At 46.1% G+C, this 19892-nt stretch overlaps 1 protein-coding gene across 3 annotated transcripts in view; it reads right to left on the minus strand.

Moving 5' to 3' along the window:
• Positions 1-19892, minus strand: part of ACTMAP (actin maturation protease) — a 339819-nt gene that overhangs the window by 2387 nt on the left and 317540 nt on the right. For all 3 annotated transcript variants that reach the window (XM_068250795.1, XM_068250794.1, XM_068250792.1), the window contains 2 exons: positions 10222-10351; positions 5715-5785 (listed from right to left, as the gene is read on the minus strand). In XM_068250795.1, the coding sequence (XP_068106896.1) occupies positions 5715-5785; positions 10222-10351 (201 nt within the window). The remainder of the gene's footprint in view (positions 1-5714; positions 5786-10221; positions 10352-19892) is intronic.

Here is a 19892-nt window from a genome sequence, read left to right on the forward strand (position 1 = left end):
TCCAGCCCCATGAGCAGCACTGAGTACATCGCTGTCCTCCTTGCCAGTAATCCGGTCAGTCACAGCCAGTCGAGGTCTGCTGCGCATGCGCGGCTCAGCCCCGCTACCGTCCCTTGGAGCGTTCTGCACCTGCACAGTAGTACTGTGTAAGCGCAGAACGCTCCAGGGGTCAGGAGAGTGACAAGGGGTGCTCACATGGTTAAGCCGCGCATGTGCAGAAGGCTGCGACTGCCCAGATTACCGGGAGTCATAGCGGGTTATCGAGGCGAGGAGGACGACAAGGGACTCAGAGCTGCTTATGGGGCTGGGAGAAGCCTCAGGTAAGAATAAATTAAGCCTAGTGTACCATCTCTATCACAAATATCTTTTTTGTTTTTAAAAGGCAAACTGTACACTGTACATTTAGGTGGACAAAATTAGACATTTTCAGCTAGGTAGGACAACTCCCATGTCACAGCTGTGCATGTAGCCATTTGCCTGGGGCTCGGCTGTACACAGCATGCACTGCTACAGTGGAAAAAAATATCAGATGCTGAATACTATTCCCAGGGATGGCCTAGCTTGTGCACATATCACATCCACCCAAAATGATCACAAACAACAGATTCAGGCAAAGGAAGTCTGATGTTTGTACAAGTCTAACTGATGTAGTTTTGGAACGATAGCTGTACAGGCATGCTCTTTGGCTTCCAGCCGAGCAGCGTGTTCAGCTCTGTGGAGAGAAGAGGGGCGCAGAAGCACATGAGCAAGCTGTAGGCGCCTCTGGCTTTACATAACGATAGCAATCAGTCATGATTTTAAAACATATTTGACTACTAGCTAGTTGTTGAAAGACCTCTGTGCGCACTTGGCAACAGTGCCCAAAACTAACTATCTAAGTAAACACCTTAGACTCAAAATAATTGTCATTGTTCCAAGTTACACAATCTGTGTCTAAACACGCAGCTCATAGAGAGTAAAGACTGGGCAGGAGCCACTTGCCACACAATAATAGGAATAGCAGCCAGGTATGGTTTTCCAGCATGTCTGATGGCCAACAATGCCAGAGAAGACACCTGGACAAAAAATGGATAGTCACCTGAGATCATTGATCTGCAAACGTGGCTCTCCAGCTGTGGAGGAACTACAAGTCCCACAATGCATATGCCTTTATGAATCGTGACTGTGGCTCTCAGACTCCCACAAAGCATTGTGGGACTCATAGTTCCTTAAAGAAAACCCGAGGTAGGTTTCTGCAATCAATATAAGACACTGAGGCACATTCTGCATAATATCGCCAGCCTCTGTGTCTTTACACTGTCGCCAGTCTCGCCGCTTGCTCTCCAATGGCCGGAAGCGTTTTGCACAGGTGCAGTACAGAGGCCACTGATCTGGCTGGGTTGGCAACTGCCGGTCTCCTGGGGACCACAGGAGACCGGCTGGGAGCAGAGCTGCGGCGAGGGACACACAGGCTTCCAGGGGCTGGAGAAAGTCCCAGGTAAGTAAATCTGATTTTCATTTTTGTATCCTTTAAAGGGAACTTTAATTGAGCAATGAAAAAAAATTGTCACTTACCTGGGGCTTCCCCCAGCCCCCTGCAAATGTCCTGTGCCCGCGCCATCTCCAACCGATCCTCCAATTCCCCGTGGCTCTGGCTGCACATGTACTCGACCTCACTCCCTCCGCTGTGGCCGTCCTGCGCAAAACAGGATGGCCACAGCCACGGGAGCACAACTGAGTACGCGTGCAGCCAGAGCTGCGCAGGCGCACTACCGAGACCAAAACTAGCTGCCTGCGGGGAACCGGAGGATCGGTTTGAGATGGCGCTGGCACAGGACTTTGCAGGGAGCTGGGGGAAGCTTTTTTTTCATGGCTCAGTTAAGGTTCACTTTACGGCTACGTATGAACAGAAGATTTGTGTTTGTGATCATTTCAGGTGAAAATCTAGTGTATGTACAGGAGTCCCAACATCAGCAGCCTCCTTTCAGTGGTCCACTGAGCTAGATCCAACTCTGGCTTCTGCTATCCTCCATGCCAGCTCACTAGGAGACCAACATAACAACTGCTATTGTTTGGCATGCCAGTTTTTAGGAGACAGTGATCTGACAGAGTTCAGACTTTGCCTTATTAATATTGTGTTATTGGCTGCAGGGTATTGTGAAACAGCTTGTGTGCAATGGCAAGATATTTACAACTTGTGTGTCAGGGCATTGTGTTTAGAATCACTTAGGAGCACATTAGAGCCTGTTAATTTAAGGCACATCTAATGATCTATAAGTGAGGGATCACATGTACCTGGGCACTAGAAAACTGAAACATAATATAGGGTGCAGATATTATGAGGGGATGGGATTTCTGCACTCATTTTTCTGAGGGCTGCCAGTGGTATGTCATGGACTACAAATTCCTTAGTCCTTATGTATCCTTATGAGCTTCTCTTTCAGTGGAGCTGCAAATAAACTACAGGCTAATGTAATGGGTAGTACATAAACGGGGGCTCATAAGATTGTGCACTGAATATGGGGTGTGGTGTGGTGTGTGTTCAAAAAAGGTTTCACACAGCTGTGCTTGCATCTGTGCACGAGGGTGACCCCACTGCGCAGGCACCAGATGGCCCATGCATGCAGTGGCAGCTCCAGCTTCAATTTTTTTTGGGTGGCTGGCTGGTGGGGCCCATTTGGGTGATCAAAATCAATGTTTGTATGGCAAGCTTTAGATATTTTTTGCCTAACTCAGGTGATAAAATTTGAGGATAAATAGCAGCAAAGCAGAGCCACAAGGGGGCAGACTTGGGCTTGAAAAGACATCACAGAAGACTGACTCAGCTATAATCATTCTGGGAAAAGCAAGAATACTCAGTTGAGGATTCTTATCACGGCTGATAACAGGCAGATTTAGCAGAGAAGAATGAAACAGAGAGGAGGGTAGGTGTTTACTGTCATGTTCCCATTGATATATATGGTAAAATACAGGAGGGTGCTTCGTCTCTGGTTCGCATTGCTGGACACTAGAGCTTGTAGTTTACAGACAGGAAGTTTTGAATCCAGATACCTGATTCAAGACTTCCTGTCTGTAAAATACAAGCTCTAATTTATGTGCTTATTAAAAAAAAAAACAGTAAGCTTTCAGCTCGTAAGCCTTCTTCAGACTCTATTCCTGTTGACTGACAATGTTAGAACATACAGTCAGAAGGAGGTAGAGAGTTTTTTTTTTGTGTGCAAATATAAGTGTCATCCAGATACATTAATTACAAGGGATCTTGCAAGGATTGTGAGGTATTTATGGCAAATAGATAAGACCTTAGAGGACGCATGTGCTGCGTCCCGGCCTCTATCTTCCTCCCACACGTGGACTCAGCGACAGTCTTTGGATCCTTTGGCTAAACCAGCACTCCAGCTTGATCCCATAGACAACTGTCCATCACCAGCACGAAGTAGCCACTCTTGGGACACGTAAGCTAGTCCCTCTGGGACATGAACTTTGATCAGCATGCCTGCCTGATGCTATCTTCTTGCCTGCATCTCAGCCACACGGAGCAGGCCGCCCTGATACAGACTGTGTTCTGTGGCATATGTGCTCTATCCTTTGGCTGGACTAACATCTTTGCATGATTGGCGGCTGTGGATAAGTAATCCTGCTGTACTTTGTTGGCTCTGCATGGAACAACGCTGTTCTTTTATTGATGGTGAATCAGGCTGGTGTCACACAGACTAACCATACCTATGCATGAATACTAGACCTGCTTGCTGTAAGCCTGTGCAGGGCTGGATCTGCTACATTGTTTCAGCTGCTGATGCAATATTCTTGCTACACTAACCTTGCCTCACATGGAACTTTAGGCTTTCTGCTGCCAACTAACCAGATCATTACTATACAGACCTACCATACTGGATTTGCTGAGATTGTGCTATTGTGGTGTCTGTAATGCAATGCATGTGATCTATCAGAGGACCACCACTGGGTGTTCCTCCACCACAGTGTTTCAAATTCTGTTCAAGGACTAACCCGAGCTATATATTTTTTGTTTTGAGAATTTATGGGCATGACACCCTGTATTAAATTAACATAGGGGCTGTATAGTTGGAGCATTATTACACTGATCAGTTACAATGGAAGTATACATCAGTTAGCAGGTTTAGGTCAGTCAGCCGAGTATCCAGGTTGGGGAGGTTGCTGGGGGTGCGGGGCGGGCACATTTTTAAATGTTACTGTCTTTTTAATGATATCTATATATTTGGATTAATAAAGTTTTTTGATATAGTACTCATTATCTGTGATTTGTGCTCAACCGGGTTATACCCACTTGCCCTTTCTATCTCACTATTTTCTGACATAGATAAGACCTAGGTTTACTTAACGCCTACAGACTCAGGCTGGCATGGAGCGGTTTTTATAGACCCTATCCTTTTAACTGTATGCTGCTGGAGCCTGGAAACAGTGCTTACCAGGGGGGCCAGTGCCCCAGCATGCCCCAGTGTAGCACTGCCCATGCATGTATGAGCAGTAGCCATGCACGAGTGGCCTTGTGCTACTGTGCGGGCGTGGGCGCTAGTTCGTGGCCGGGAGCGTGGATGCACACTTTCAGAGGGTCCCTGGCAGTGGTGATGGTTTGGAGGAGGACGTGGGAAGACTCTGGTGGATCCTGGAGGATATGGAAAAGGCTCCATCAACCATCTACAGGTAACAGAAACTCGCTTCAGAGACAAAAAGAACTGTGTATGCTCTCCATATATGATGATACAATTCACTGTAGTGATAACTAGCATGGTGTTGTATGAATTATTATAATTTACTTGCGCTGTACAGAGTGTATATACAGAATATTGTGTAGTCACTTAAAGAGAAACTCCGACCAAGAATTGAACTTTATCCCAATCAGTAGCCGATACCCCCTTTTACATGCGAAATCTATTCCTTTTCACAAACAGACCATCAGGGGTTCTGTATGACTGATATTGTGGTGAAACCCCTCCCACAAGAAAGTCTGAGGACTGTGGTACTCTTGGCAGTTTCCTGTCTGGGAACCTTGCTGCATTGTGGGAAATAGCTGTTTACAGCTGTTTCCAACTGCCAAAAAAGCCTGCAGCAGCTACATCACCTGCCAACAGTAAAACTGTCACCATGTAATAAATGTCAGAATGTAAATCAGGGATTTAAAAGATTTTACAATGGGCAAACACTGACTAAATCATTTATACATAATTATTGTAAAAATGAAGCATGCCATATTTATTTCCTTTTAAACAGCCCTGCTGATCTATTTGGCTGCAGTAGTGTCCGAAATACACCAGAAACAAGCATGCAGCTAATCTGGTAGGACTGATCTGCTGCATGCTTGTTCAGGGTCTATGGCTAAAAGTATTATAGGCAGAGGATCAGCAGGACTGCCAGGCAACTGGTATTGTTTAAAAGGAAATTAATATGGTGGCCTCTATATACCTCTCACCTCGGGCTCCCTTTAACTGTCCCTTATTGAGTCATATGTCTATGTAAGTATAGTAGTCTAGGGCCACTTTATGGGAAGCCAATTAACTTATCTGTACGTTTGTGGGATGTTGGAGGAAACTGGAGTGCCCGGAGGACACCCAGGCAGACACGGGAAGAACATACAAACTCCATGTAGATAGTGCCCTGGCTGGAATTTGCACCAGGAATCCAGCACTACAAGGCGAGAGGGCCGAGCACTATGCCAGCATGAGTGAGTCTGTGATACAGCTGCTGTATATCCCCCATACCTGAGATCACTGCCCAGTGTGCTCGGTGTCCATTCCTCTGGCACGGCTCATGATTGAAGTCCTCATCATATCTGTACAAATCATTAAGAAGTTGTAAAATACAGTGGACTATACGGAAACTTTCTAGCCGTCCCCTCCTGTTCCAGCACTATCCACACCTGACTTACACACTGAATGATGAATGATATCATGTAGCAGAAGCAGCCTGACCATTCTGTCAGAGCCGGGACAAGGTCCTCCAGCACCCAAGGCTGAGACACCAAAGTGCGCCCCTCCATCCCTCCCACCCCAGCCGTCACACACTGATTGCTATTAAGGTGGCCACTAACGTTCCAATTTCTAGCGAAAAATCGTTCGAGCGATCAGAAATTCTGATCGGACGAAAAATCGTTCACTACACCATCAACTAACTAATCTTTGCTTCCTATCTATCACGACCACCAAGAAAATCCAAATTTTCGTTCGATGAAAATTCATTCGGGCGACATTTTTTTCACTCGTTCATAATCGATTGTGTCCACCAATGGAGATTATTTACAACCAATCCGATCAGAATTTCTGATCGCTCGAACGATTTTTCACTAGAAATTAGACCGTTAGTGGCTAGCTTTAGACTAAGAGGGCCACAGGGCCCACAACCTCCCCAACACCTTAAAGTGAACCTTAAGTGAGAAAAAAAAATTGAGTTTTACTCACCTGGGGCTTACCTCAGCCCCCTGCAGCTGATCGGTGCCCACGACGAGTCGCTCTGATGCTCCGGGTCCCGCTGGCGGCCACTTCCGGTTTCGCCGTCAGGACCCGTCAGGCTGGGGAACGCGGCTGATACTACGCGTTCCCAGCCAAAATAGCACCCCTATGCGGCCATATGTCCGCATACGGGTGCCTATGCGGACATATGGCCGCATAGGGGTGCTATTTTGGCTGGGAACGCGTAGTATCAGCCGCGTTCCCCAGCCTGACGGGTCCTGACGGCGAAACCGGAAGTAGCCGCCAGCGGGACCCGGAGCATCAGAGCGACTCGTCGTGGGCACCGATCAGCTGCAGGGGGCTGAGGCAAGCCCCAGGTGAGTAAAACTCAATTTTTTTTTCTCACTTAAGGTTCACTTTAATATCTAGTTATCTGGCTTGCAGTCACTGCCATGTATCCCCTTTTCTTATTTCTTTCTGCTTCAAACACAATTAGGAATGACAGCTGAATGAATTCTGCGCCCCCTCCTACACTGCGCCCTGAGGCTGGAGCCTCTCCAGCCTATGCCTCGGCCCGGCCCTGCATTCTGTAGATATCGAGTTTCCGAACACTGCATTTCCAGGCTATGGGTAGCGGGTTAGAGATGTAATCCAGGTAAAATGTTTTGCTGGCCCTGTGTGGGAGATCACTGGCTGTTTCTGTGTATGTAAGGTGCATGATTAGCAACAATCTCCAACTATCCACAGTTCCATTTCCCTTTCCTACTCTATACAGGAAGTCCCCGACTTACAAACATCCAGTATACTAATGACCTGCGATACAAACGGGGACCACCTCTCCTGCGCTCCCCTGGCTTCGTTCCTTTAGCAGAGTATTTGCAGGGGAAGCCGCAGCAAAAGTCTCACATGCTCCACTAGGGGAACAGTGAAGGGAGAGAGGACATTGCTGAACGCTGCTGGCACCCACAAAGCAGATGTGACACTTGCTGCGCCTTCTGCTGTGCCTATTCTGCTAATGGAACGGGGTTGGGAGTGAGCAAGAAGCATGAGGGCATAAGAGGCACAGGGGGGCATAGAAGGCACAGAGAGACGCAGGAGGCACAGGGAGGACATAGGAGGCACAGGGAGGACATAGGAGGCACAGGGAGACATAGGAGGCACAGGGGGGCATAGAAGGCACATGGGGGCATAGAAGGCACAGAGAGACACAGGAGGCAAAGGGAGGACATAGGAAGCACAGGGGGGCATAGAAGGCACAGGGGGACATAGGAGGCACAGGGGGACACAGGATGAAGAGGGGGGCATAAAAGGCACAGGGGGACACAGGATGCACAGTGATACACAGGAGGCACAGGGGGGCATAGAAGGCACAGAGAGACACAGGATGCACAGTGGGGCATAGAAGGCACAGGGGGACACAGGATGCACAGGGGGCATAGAAGGCACAGAGAGACACAGGATGCACAGTGGGGCATAGAAGGCACAGAGAGACACAGGATGCACGGGGGGGGGGGGGGCATAGAAGGCACAGGGGGGCATAGAAGGCACAGGGGGACACAGGATGCACAGGGGGGCATAGAAGGCACAGGGGGACACAGGATGCACAGGGGGGCATAGAAGGCACAGGGGGACACAGGATGCACAGGGGGGCATAGAAGGCACAGGGGGACACAGGATGCACAGTAGGGCATAGAAGGCACAGGGGGACACAGGATGCACAGGGGGGCATAAAAGGCACAGGGGGACACAGGATGCACAGGGGGGCATAGAAGGCACAGGGGGGCATAGGAGGCACGGGGAGGCATAGGAGGTACAGGGGGGATATAGGAGGCACAGGGGGGCATAGGAGGTGCAGGAGGGATATAGGAGGCACAGGAAGGGCATAGATGGCACAGACAGACATAGGAGGTACAGGGGGGCATAGAAGGCACGGGGGGACACAGGATGCACAGGGGGGCATAGAAGGCACAGTGAGACACAGGAGGCACAGAGGGGCATAGAAGGAACAGTGAGACACAGGAGGCACAGGGGGGCATAGAAGGCACAGGGGGGCATAGGAGGCACAGGGGGGCATAGGAGGCACGGGGAGACATAGGAGGTACAGGGGGGACATAGGAGGCACGGGAAGACATAGGAGGTACAGGGGGGATATAGGAGGCACAGGGGGGCATAGAAGGCACAGGGAGGGCATAGATAGCACAGACAGACATAGAAGGCACAGGGAGGACATAAGGAGGCACAGAGGGAAGCAGAGATAACGCAGAGGGGGTCACTATAGTCACAAGGGAATAGAGATGACACAGAGGGAAACATGAGGCGGGGAATAGAGAGGGCACTGTGTTCCAATTTAAGAATGGATTCAGGTTAAGAACAAACCTACAGTCCCTATCGTTTATTAACCAGGGACTACCCCAACTTCTAGGTTTTATGCTCAATTAGGCGAGGTCTTCTAATCCTCCTGTGTCATGATATGTACTTGTTATGTATCCTGGTTTATCATATGCACTCCTATTTATTGTTCAGTGCACTGTAATATGTTGGACCTTTGTAAATGAAAGTTCCCATTGGGCTCTGCTGCCACCTGATGGCCATCAGCAGTATTAAAAAGGTACATTTATAAAGGTGTGAAGTGTTTTTCTATCACAAATTTACCATTGAGCAAACATTCTGGAATGTACAGTCTATGTATTTTAAAACATCCAAATCGATGTTTGTACAGCAGAGTTTGCAGCTGTCCATTTTTTAGTGTTTTAAAAGTGTTATTAGTAGCTCCCCAGTTACCTGTCAAATGGGAAAACTCTGAGGTGGACACTGATTTGAAATGTTGCCTGCTGATCACCATCAGGGAGTAATAACAAACAAAGAGGGAGGTACCGTAAGTCAGGTGATCACTTGAAACTTCACCGCTCTTCACCACACATATCCTTTAGGCCTCTTTTCCATGGGCAGTTGAACTGTGTGCTCAGCAAGCAGTTACCAGGCAGTAGTGAGCAGTTACCAGGCAGCAGTGAACAGTTACCAGGCAGCAGCGAGCAGTTGTGAGAGTTTGAGAGGCATTTCACGGCTTATGAAGTGCCCGTGAAAAAGGGGCCTTAGTCAATCTCTTCCACAAAGCACTGTTGCCATGTTACAAGGAATGGAATGATTTTGTCGTTACATTTTTGTGAAATAGCCATGTGCGTGTAGGAATACACTAGGCAGAAGCGCTAGCGTTGTGGAAAACGCACATAATGGAAGTCAATGGGCCGCATGGAGAAACGCATAGATTTGCATTCTGCTATGTGTGTTTTTTAAAACGCAGGACTTGCTGTATATTTTTCCAAACCACATCTAAAACACACATAATGAATGTCAATGGTGACACAGAGGTATTGCATTTTGGGGCGTTTTTAGTGCATTTAAAAAAAAAAACACGTTTGATGATGTATTTCCGCTTCCTGTTGACTTCCTAGTGATTAGCATAAAACACGTATCAAAAACTCAAACAAAACGCATATGAAAACACATTAAAACGCACACAAAACGCAAAAAAAACCTGCATGTGTGGAACAAAAACGCAAACGCACTGAAAACGCACAAATGCATATCCAGCAAAATGCTAACTTTCATGCACTGCCTAGTGCCCTGCGGGTGAAATGGAAAATATAAAGTTATATACATGAAAAGATAGCTAGTGTACTGAAACTGTAAGGACATGGTATAAGAAATTGGAGCAGCAATAATAAGTATACCACATGAAAAGATGGCTTGTGCAGACATTATACACACAATGGATGAAATCTGATGTGGTGATCACAGTGTGACCTGCAGGGAAGGATACGGGATGAGTATCGGCAGCCCAGACATGAGGTGACTCAGGATTCGCTGTTTGTTCTCTCCATCCATTCCTCCGCTGAGGATCTCACAGCGACAGCCCAACACCAACTCTGCCAGAGAGGCCATATCAGCCGCTGGAATAGAGAAGAGACGATACCAGTAACAATGAAAACAAAACAGAGGACACCAAAAGCCCAATAGTGCAATATTGTCTGGTAAGCTCAATATATAATGTAATGTCAAATGTTCTTATACTCACAAAGGTGGGTTACCATCAGGTAACCACTTGACAGGCAGGTGGGGAGTATTAGTACCTGACCCCACTCAGGTATAAAAGTCGCTCTCTGTAGATAGGAAAATGGGGAAAGAACCCCTCCACCAGGGGTGGACTTAATCGTGCTGTAATATGTACGAACAGAGGCGCCAAGCAGAGTAAAACAATGTTCTAAAAATGATAAAAAAGAGGGAAGTCGAGGTGGACTTACCTCCCTCTGGTAGTGGACATATACTCAAATGCAGAGTAAAAAATATACAATTTATTCACACGCTTTATGGACCTGAACCAGTTTTATATGCTCCTGTACTGCTTGATGAAGCGGGATTGTTGACCACGAAACGCGTTGCGATTTTATGGAGCTGTGAATAAATTGTATATTTTTTACTCCGCATTTGAGTATTTGTCCACTACCAGAGGGAGGTAAGTCCACCTCGACTTCCCACTTTTTATCATTTTTAGAACATTGTTTTACTCTGCTTGGCGCCTCTGTTCGTACATATTACAGCACGATACCAGTAACAAGGTCTCTTTCTCCTATAAACAAGTCTAATTAAAGTGACACTGAAGTGAAAAAAAAACTTATAATATAATGAATTGTATGTGTAGATATTTTATAGAACATTGATTGCAAAGAAAAAGAGTCTGTTATTTTTATTTTCAGTTATATAGTTTTTTGTTTTGTTTTTTATAACATTGCATCATTCTGTCATATTTGCAATTACAAACCACACACTGTATGTTAAACAGAGCAGGGCTAATGGCTCTTTGAACTTCCCTGCAGTAAAACCTTATGTGAAGCTGCCTCTCACTGTTTTTTATTCATTAGTGCTTCAGAAAACAAGACTGTCTCTGACCCGAATTGGGTTGGAGAGCTCAGAGAAGCTCTTTTGCATAGATAACAACTTAAGTTTCTTAGCTCTTCCTGTACTGAAAAAAGCCCACTCTCCGAAGCGTACCAGGGAAAAATATAATTATGCACTGGAGGTCCGTCTGGACCAGCCCTACAGGTACAAGACACAGGTAAGTATCTAATGTAAAAATAAAAAGCATAAAAAGAGGTTGCCAGTGTCAGTGCACACCTCTAAGTTTGTTACAGATGTCTGCTAGGTTCAATAGGACGTACAGACAAGTCAATATTGGGGGGTCTTTGCTGATCCCCGCCACTCCTAAAGTGTATTGGAGTGGGGTGTAGCTATCCCTCATACGACCTCACCATACAAATTAACCGCAAGTCACTAAGATGGGCACTGCTATCAGCTGACTTCCAGTATATATCAACGTGCTAGACCAGGCATGGGCAAACTCGGCCCTCCAGTTGTTACGGAACTACAAGTCCCACAATGCATTTAGCAATTCACAATCACTTAAAACAGCAATAGTGTAGTTCCACCCCTTAAACAATGTCCTATACAATACGCATGCAATATAACGGGGTTTTAAATGAACAATCAACGTTTATTCTTCAGTATTCAAATTTATTCTAGATTGCAGACAGGTACCACAAGAACCACATACAGGACTCCACATCAAAACAAAGGACTGCCTGATACGTGTTTCACGGCCAAAGACCGCTTCCTCAGAGGCACCCAGTACATACACATATCAATTGTAGATTAATAGGTAAAGTCAAAACGCAATCTGTAAGGAACAGTAGATCTGTTCTCCTAAACGAGACCCTGGACGCTGAAGCGCATCCATGGAAGATAGGTTTTGATGTGGAGTCCTGTATGTGGTTCTTGTGGTACCTGTCTGCAATCTAGAAGAAATTTGAACACTGAAGAATAAACGTTGATTGTTCATTTAAAACCCCACAATGCATTTGCTTTTATGAGTCATGACCGTGGCTGTCAGACTCCTGCAATGCATTGTGGGACTTGCAGTTCCTTAAAGGAAAGGTTCAGGGAGGGTGGGTAAAAAATAAAAATCAATTTCCACTTACCTGGGGCTTCCTCCAGCCCGTGGCAGGCAGGAGGTGCCCTCGCCGCCGCTCCGCAGGCTCCGATGACGTCAGAGCGCCGGCGTGGGACGCAGAAGTTCCGGGCCTTGGAGCGCAGAAGAACCCGACCTGGCAGCCGGCCTGGCCAGGTCGGGTCGGCCACCGGAGACCACCGGGAGCCTGCGGAGCGGCGGCGAGGGCACCTCCTGCCTGCCACGGGCTGGAGGAAGCCCCAGGTAAGTGGGAATTGATTTTTATTTTTTACCCACCCTCCCTGAACACTCCCTTTAACAGCTGGAGGGCCAAGCTTGCCCATGCCTGTGCTAGACCCTCAGTAAATGACTTGCTAAGTCTGCAGACACATAGTGGTAAAGGTAGACCATGTAAAACTACTAAGTAGGTGCTATATACATAAATACAGTGCTAAATTCATTAGTCATTTATGTAGCAGTAGCAGAATAAGACCTGTTCTCCCCTTTATAAGGAAGTCTCTAAGGGCTCGTTTCCACTAGTGCGGCGTGCGTCTCGTAGACGCACGCCGGCACTGAGCGGGTGGGCGGGATCGCAGGCGATTCCCATCAGCCGTGCCATGCACGGCTATGGGAATCGCAGCCTCCGCCGCGAATTCTGTGGGGGTTTCCGGCCGAATCGCTACTGCAAGCGATTCGGCCGGCGGCGCCGTTATCCCCTATGGCAGAGTTTCCCCGCGCGATTTGCCTGCGGGGAAACTCTGCGGATTCGCGGCCGTTTCCGCGAGAGTGGAAACGGGCCCTAAGTGTTTTCCATTTATGACTGGCCAGGGATTCCAACTACTAAAACCTACAGACACACACTTCCATTAAAAGGAACCTATGAGAGACCTATGCAAGCTGCCATTTGTTCCCTTTTAAACAATGCCAGTTGTCTGGCAGTGCTGCTGATCTTTCTGGTCAGTCGGGTCTAAATCACACACCTGAAACAAGCATGCAGCTAATCTTGTCAAATTTGTCATAGACATCCGATCTGCATGCTTGTTCAGGGTCTATGACTAAAAGTATTAGATACACATTACCCGAGAAGAAATATGTACTAGGGAATACTGAATATACACACTAAAAGTCCACAAAGACAAGCCCTATGAGTACTATATGTCTAGATCTCAACCTCAGTAAAATAGATCTTAACCCTGAAGAGATTGAATTGCTGGATAAAGGCATGAAATATGCCCCTGGCAAATCCCTCAACAAAACTGGAACCTTTATAGATGCCCAAAAATTTGTTAGAAAGCTACATTTGCGAAAATACTTTTCCAGTAATAGTGCTCCAACTACAAATACGGTTGACACGAGTTTGAACCGACCTTACCTTATCAATGGTCTTAAAAATAACTTGACCTACAGCCCCCCCCCCCCCCCCCCATGGTAATCATCATGAAATCGAAACCTTTAATAAGCTGATTAATCAGGATATAATGAATATGAAAACTAAACAAATAAGAAAGCAAAATCAGACGCAGAAAGCTATCAAGAATATCACTGACAGAAAATAATTAATTATAAAACCAGCAGATAAGGGGGGGGGGGGGGGGGGGATTGTGATTCTGTCAAAAGGACAATATGAGAAGATGATGGACAACATTCTAAAGGAAGAGGTAACGTGTAAAAAAACTTAATGGAGACCCTGGCCCTCGATTTATGAATTAATTAACAGAATTGGCGAAGAGAGGGAAAGAAAGTGGAGTACTTTTGGAGAAAGAAGCTGAATATTTGACGCCAACTTACTATAGAACTCCGGTAATATACGCTTTACCGAAAATTCATACAAACTGTACGAATCCGCCCGGGAGGCCTATAGTTAGTGGAATTGGCTCTGTAACTTCCAGACTCTGAGAATTTGTATACGGTTTGCTGCAACCACTGGTGATCAAGGTTCACTCCTATCTGAAGGATTCTAGAGAGCTAATTAAGATTTTAAATAGTATGGTAATTAATAAGGACAGTTTTCTAGTCACCGCTGATGTTACATAGTTATTTTGGTTGAAAAAATACATACGTCCATCGAGATCAACCAGTACAAAGTACACCTCCAGCCTGCTCCCTCACATATCCCTGTTGATCCAGAGGAAGGCGGAAAAACCCTTACAAGGCATGGTCCAATTAGCCCCAAAATGGAAAAATTTCTTCCCGACTCCAGATGGCAATCAGATAAAATCGCTGGATCAACATCATTACGCATTACCTAGTAATTGTAGCCATGGATGTCTTTCAATGCAAGGAAAGAATCTAAGCCCCCTTTAAATGCAGGTATAGAGTTTGCCATAACGACTTCCTGTGGCAATGCACTCTTACTGTAAAGAACCCTTTCCTAAATAAATGACTAAAACGTTTTTCCTCCATGCGCAGATCATGTCCTCTAGTCCTTTGAGAAGGCCTAGGGACAAAAAGCTCATCCGCCAAGCTATTATATTGCCCTCTGATGTATTTATACATGTTAATTAGATCTCCTCTAAGGCGTCTTTTCTTTAGACTAAATAAACCCAGTTTATCTAACCTTTCTTGGTAATCGAGACCTTCCATCCCACGTATCAGTTTTGTTGCTCGTCTCTGCACTTGCGCTAAAACTGCAATATCTTTTTTGTAATGTGGTGCCCAGAACTGAATTCCATATTCCAGATGCATGTGGCCTTACTAGAGAGTTAAACTGAAAAACACAGCTTATATACACTGACATACAGAGGAGAAACATTCTTTATCAAACATAAATGTAATTAGATGCCTTTAAGGTAGCCATACACTGGTCGATTTGCCATCAGATTCGACCAACAGATAGATCCCTCTCTGATTGAATCTGATCAGAGAGGGATCGTATGGCTACCTTTACTGCAAACAGATTGTGAACCGATTTCAGCCTGAAACCGTTCACAATCTGTGGTGGTGGTGCTGCCGCCGCTCCCCCTGCCCGCATACATTACCTGCTCCGGCCGGCTTGACTGCCCCCGGTCACCGCTGTTCCGTCTCCGCTCTGGTCTCCGGCATGCTTCAGTTCCTCCTGCCCGGCAGGAAGTTTAAACAGTAGAGCGCCCTCTACTGTTTAAACTTCCTGCCGGGCAGGAAGAAGTGAAGACCCGGAGACCAGCGCGGAGCCGGAGCAGCATTGACCGGAGTGAGTCGCGCCGGCGGAGCAGGTAATGTATGCGGGCTCTATTGCGTCGGTCGTCGGGCACTCGAACGCCGCTAGCGACGCGCTCCCTGCCCGCGGGCGATCGACGGTAATTTTCCGCACGGAGCGATCGACGGGATCGGACGAAATAGATCGAAATTCGGCGTGTAGCGGGAACGATGTGACAGCAGATTCGATCCTAGTGATCGAATCTGCTGTCGATCTGGCGGGAATCGGCCTAGTGTATGGCCAGCTTAACTGTTACTGAGGAGGCTTTCCCAGGCATCCTATCTAAATTGATAAGATCAATAGAATCCTCAACATGACATAAAGCAGACTCTGGTGATGAAGAGACATCGTAAATTCCTAATTCCAATTGTAACTGGCCTGGTTACATGCACCATTAATTCTAAGCTTAAGAGAATTGTGGCATTTAAAGCCAGCACATGAAAGCAAATAAAATGAATAGTGACAGTGAATTCCATCTTACACAGCATATGGCACAAAAATGAATGAAAAGATAGAAAAATTTAAATTAAAAGAATTGTGGCATTTAAAACCCATCGTACCAGCACACGATGGGTTTTAAATGCCACAATTTTCAGTTTTGGTAAGGAACCAGTCCGACGAAGGCTTTTTATAAGTCGAAAGCTCACTGTTTATCCATCTCTAAGTTAGCCAATAAATGGTATCATCCTGATTCAAAACTTCTTGCTTTTACTCATGGCTAACACGGTACAACACTTTACTGCTTCTACTAGAGAGTTAAACAGGGGCAATATTATGCTAGCATCTCGAGTTTTTATTTCCCTTTTAATGCATCCCAAAATTTTGTTAGCTTTAGCTGCAGCGGCTTGGCATTGCTGTAAGATCCTTGTACACGGTGACTGACCAAGATAAAGGTTCTGCAGCTGCGAAATACTTTTTAACAAACTGGGTTATTTGACGAACAACAAGTAGACTTTCTGGTGGAATGTCTGAATTTCGCTATGAGTAGGAACTATTTTTGGTACGAGAATAAATTCTTTGTACAAAAGGTGGGCGTAGCTATGGGCACGCCCCGAGTCTAGCTAATCTTTATGTCGCAAAGTGAGAGGAACGTTATATCGATTTCACAAACATAAAGCCCTAAAATTCTGGAAAAGATACATCGATGACGCGGTCTTCATATGGGACGGAGATGTGGTTTCTCTGCTCTTATTTATAGAACACATTAATAGCAATGAGGAGAACCTGAAGTTTACTTGCGACTATAGCAAAGATTGTATAAGCTATCTAGACTTGAAAATTAAGAATGTGAACGGTACTATTAAAACACAAACTTTTTTTAAGCCAACTGACCGCAATAGTTATATACTGAGAGACAGTTGCCACCATGACAATTGGCTAAGGTCAGTTCCTAAAAGCGAACTCTTGAGGGTATACAGAAATTGCACAGAAATAGAGGATTTTAATACAGAAGCAGATATGCTAACCCAGAGATTTGTGGAGAAGGGATATGAGAAAGAGGAGGTTGATAAGATTTGTCTAGAAGTAGTGAAGAAAGACAAATACAAAAAGAGTGACCGACCAAAGGATATCAATGATCACAGACTACAGTTCCTATTTATGTACAGTGTTATCACCTATTTTTAGGTAAGAACACTGTACATAGATAAGATCACCCTATATGTCCTTCCTTTGATTGTGACACAATTTTTGGAGGAAACTACCGAGAATGCTGTGAATGGCTATGTGCATTGGCTCTCAACTGCCACACTGCGTATCTATTTCCTGCTAAACTGTGTCGTGGGGATTGTGAGATCTGACCCGGGGATAGCTACAACTTGCCCCACATCACCTTGTTATAATTTAAGTAGGCCTCAGTTATTTGGACTGAGTTTTAAGTAAAAGGCTTGTTCGCAGAATATACCTTTAAATAGAGTTTCTCGTGATGCAGGCAGAAGCATCTCAGTGTCTGCTTGAAGCAAATGATACAAGCAGATACTGAGAAGATGTTCCTAGTCCAAGGTCTTAGGCCTACACTGCCCCAGACAAATGGACTACGGGAACAATCAACATGGGCCATATTTATAAAACATAACATTCTTGCAACTAGGGCATAGTATCTTATTGAATATTAATCGAGTAGGTGTGTGTCCTGACATCACAAGGGATCTGAACCAATCATAGATGGCTCAGTGAGGTCACATTTAACTCTTTCTGGTTCATATAAAGAGGGAGCACGGAGGGAAAAGGGGGGCACTCTACTTTGCAGCTATCCGGCTCTCTATGCTTCCTAGTTAGAATACTAGCTTCCTGTATGTATGATGTAAATATATGTGATGTACATAGGACATAGGAAAGACTATTTATACTTTGAAGAAATCAAACTGTAACACAAGATGCTTAATAAACCCCTTTGAAAGGTGAAGAAGGCTGTCTCCGCTCTATCTCCTGTATGCTGTCGCTGTGAGTTGCAGCTCTGATGAGTTGCTGGTGCCGGAGCTAAAGGTGATTTATTACAGTTGGTGCCGTGAAAACCCTAGGCCAATCCCAGGTCGTTGATTGGTGATCCAGGTGGGCACAAGAGTCAGTCTAATTGAGACTTCTCGAAGCAGCGACTTAGATCTCTGTGAGGCAAGCACAAGAGAACAGGAGAAGCTCAGAGCGAGCTGAGCTGGAAGAGTTAAGAGCGGACTACGGAGGCCAGAGACGAGAAGTGCAAAACTTATCAAGCAGAGATAAGCTCTGTGCGGAGTGAGTCGGGAAAATCCCAGCGGCAGGGTCGATGTGGGCGCCCTAATTGGAGTGGACGTACGCCACACATAGGGGAAGGCAGTCCAAGAGAATGGGTTTGGCCAGATCCCATTAGGACCTTCAGCGCATCCAACGCCTGTGAGAAAAACTTGGGCCAAGATTGCTGGGAGACTCAGAGCTCGTTTCTGGTACAGAGGCCACACACCGCAAGAGGTTTTGATAAGGAGTTGGGCAATATGGAATTGAGACAGCTGCAGTGCTGGCAGCAAAGATGGAGATGTCAGTCGAATAAGCGAAAGGTTCCAGATGCCAATCTAAGTTTGGAGAAACACGAGATTCCTGAAATTGGAAAGAGACTAAAACACGAGATTCCTGAAATTGGAAAGAGACTAAAACACGAGATTCCTGAGATCGGAAAACGTCTGAAAAAACTGACTGAGCAAAGCATAGTGCAAATTGCTAATGTTTTTCTTTCCCAAGGTGGTGCTTTTATAATGAAGAGTACCGTGCTGATGGTGATCCTAGGTTGCCATTTCGTCCTAGGAGAACGAAGAGAGGACATTCTCATGTATAATAAGGGGTTAATGAGAATACAAGGCCCAAACATGTTGATGTTGGGTGACAAAGGTACTAATCCTTTCACACCTCCCTCCGCTTGGCACAGATGGACCATGCAGGGACGGAGGAAAAGAGCACTTGTGCCAGGTGAAAACAAATTTCATGGCACAAGGTGGGTGAAAGGTCTGAAGTGTCAGGTGTGCTGGAAGGGTGACGTGAACGGCAGTGTAAATCTGCTATTGAATGTCACACTCCCAGAATCGATGCACCAATCCAAAGAGTTGTTAAAAGGTACATTGCAGTACAATGGGTACATGCAAAAGGTGGAGTGTGCGATTTAGGGGTACCTTGTCTTGGTTATGCAGAGTGAGATGGTTCCAGATTGGAGAGGAACGAGCAGGAGGCGTCAATTCTCATAACAGAGAGACGCAGGGGACAACATCACACTCTGGAGCTACCAACAGAGAGTGCCTCTGAAACAACTATACACACGTAAAGGCTGGAAAGCCGAGGGTTGGTGGTTCTCGAAACAAGAAGTAAAAATCGAGATCAAGCCACATTTCCAGGTGATAAAGAGGGTGGGGAGAGCGGTCCCGGGGGAGGGAAAGCCAACACAGGGAACCCCATTCACACCACACGGGTCACCACAGGGGACGATATTACACAGTCCATATGCAGCCACTTATCCTCATGCTAGTTGGGTAAGTGAAGAGGTACTCTTAATTGAAAGATTGCAGAGAGTACTGTCTTCCCGACCTCAGGTACATATTGTGCCTCAGGACATAAGGGGGGAAGAGGTCCAATCAGGACAGTTGGGGGCATATTTTGTCAGGGAGATGCTTAAAGATCCTGTGCAACTGAGATTGGACAAGAGGAGGTATATCGATTTTTCTGGAGAAGGATCTTTTGCATGACAGCTTCGAGATGTTTGGGTGAACAAATGGAAACGGTGCAACATTCCTTTAGGCACCGCCACTTCCTTAGTTCCCACCTCAACCCGTGTCTTCCACCAGGACCTGAGAGGTCA

Source organism: Hyperolius riggenbachi, chromosome 8 (genome assembly GCF_040937935.1).
Source record: "Hyperolius riggenbachi isolate aHypRig1 chromosome 8, aHypRig1.pri, whole genome shotgun sequence".
NCBI lineage: Eukaryota > Metazoa > Chordata > Amphibia > Anura > Hyperoliidae > Hyperolius > Hyperolius riggenbachi.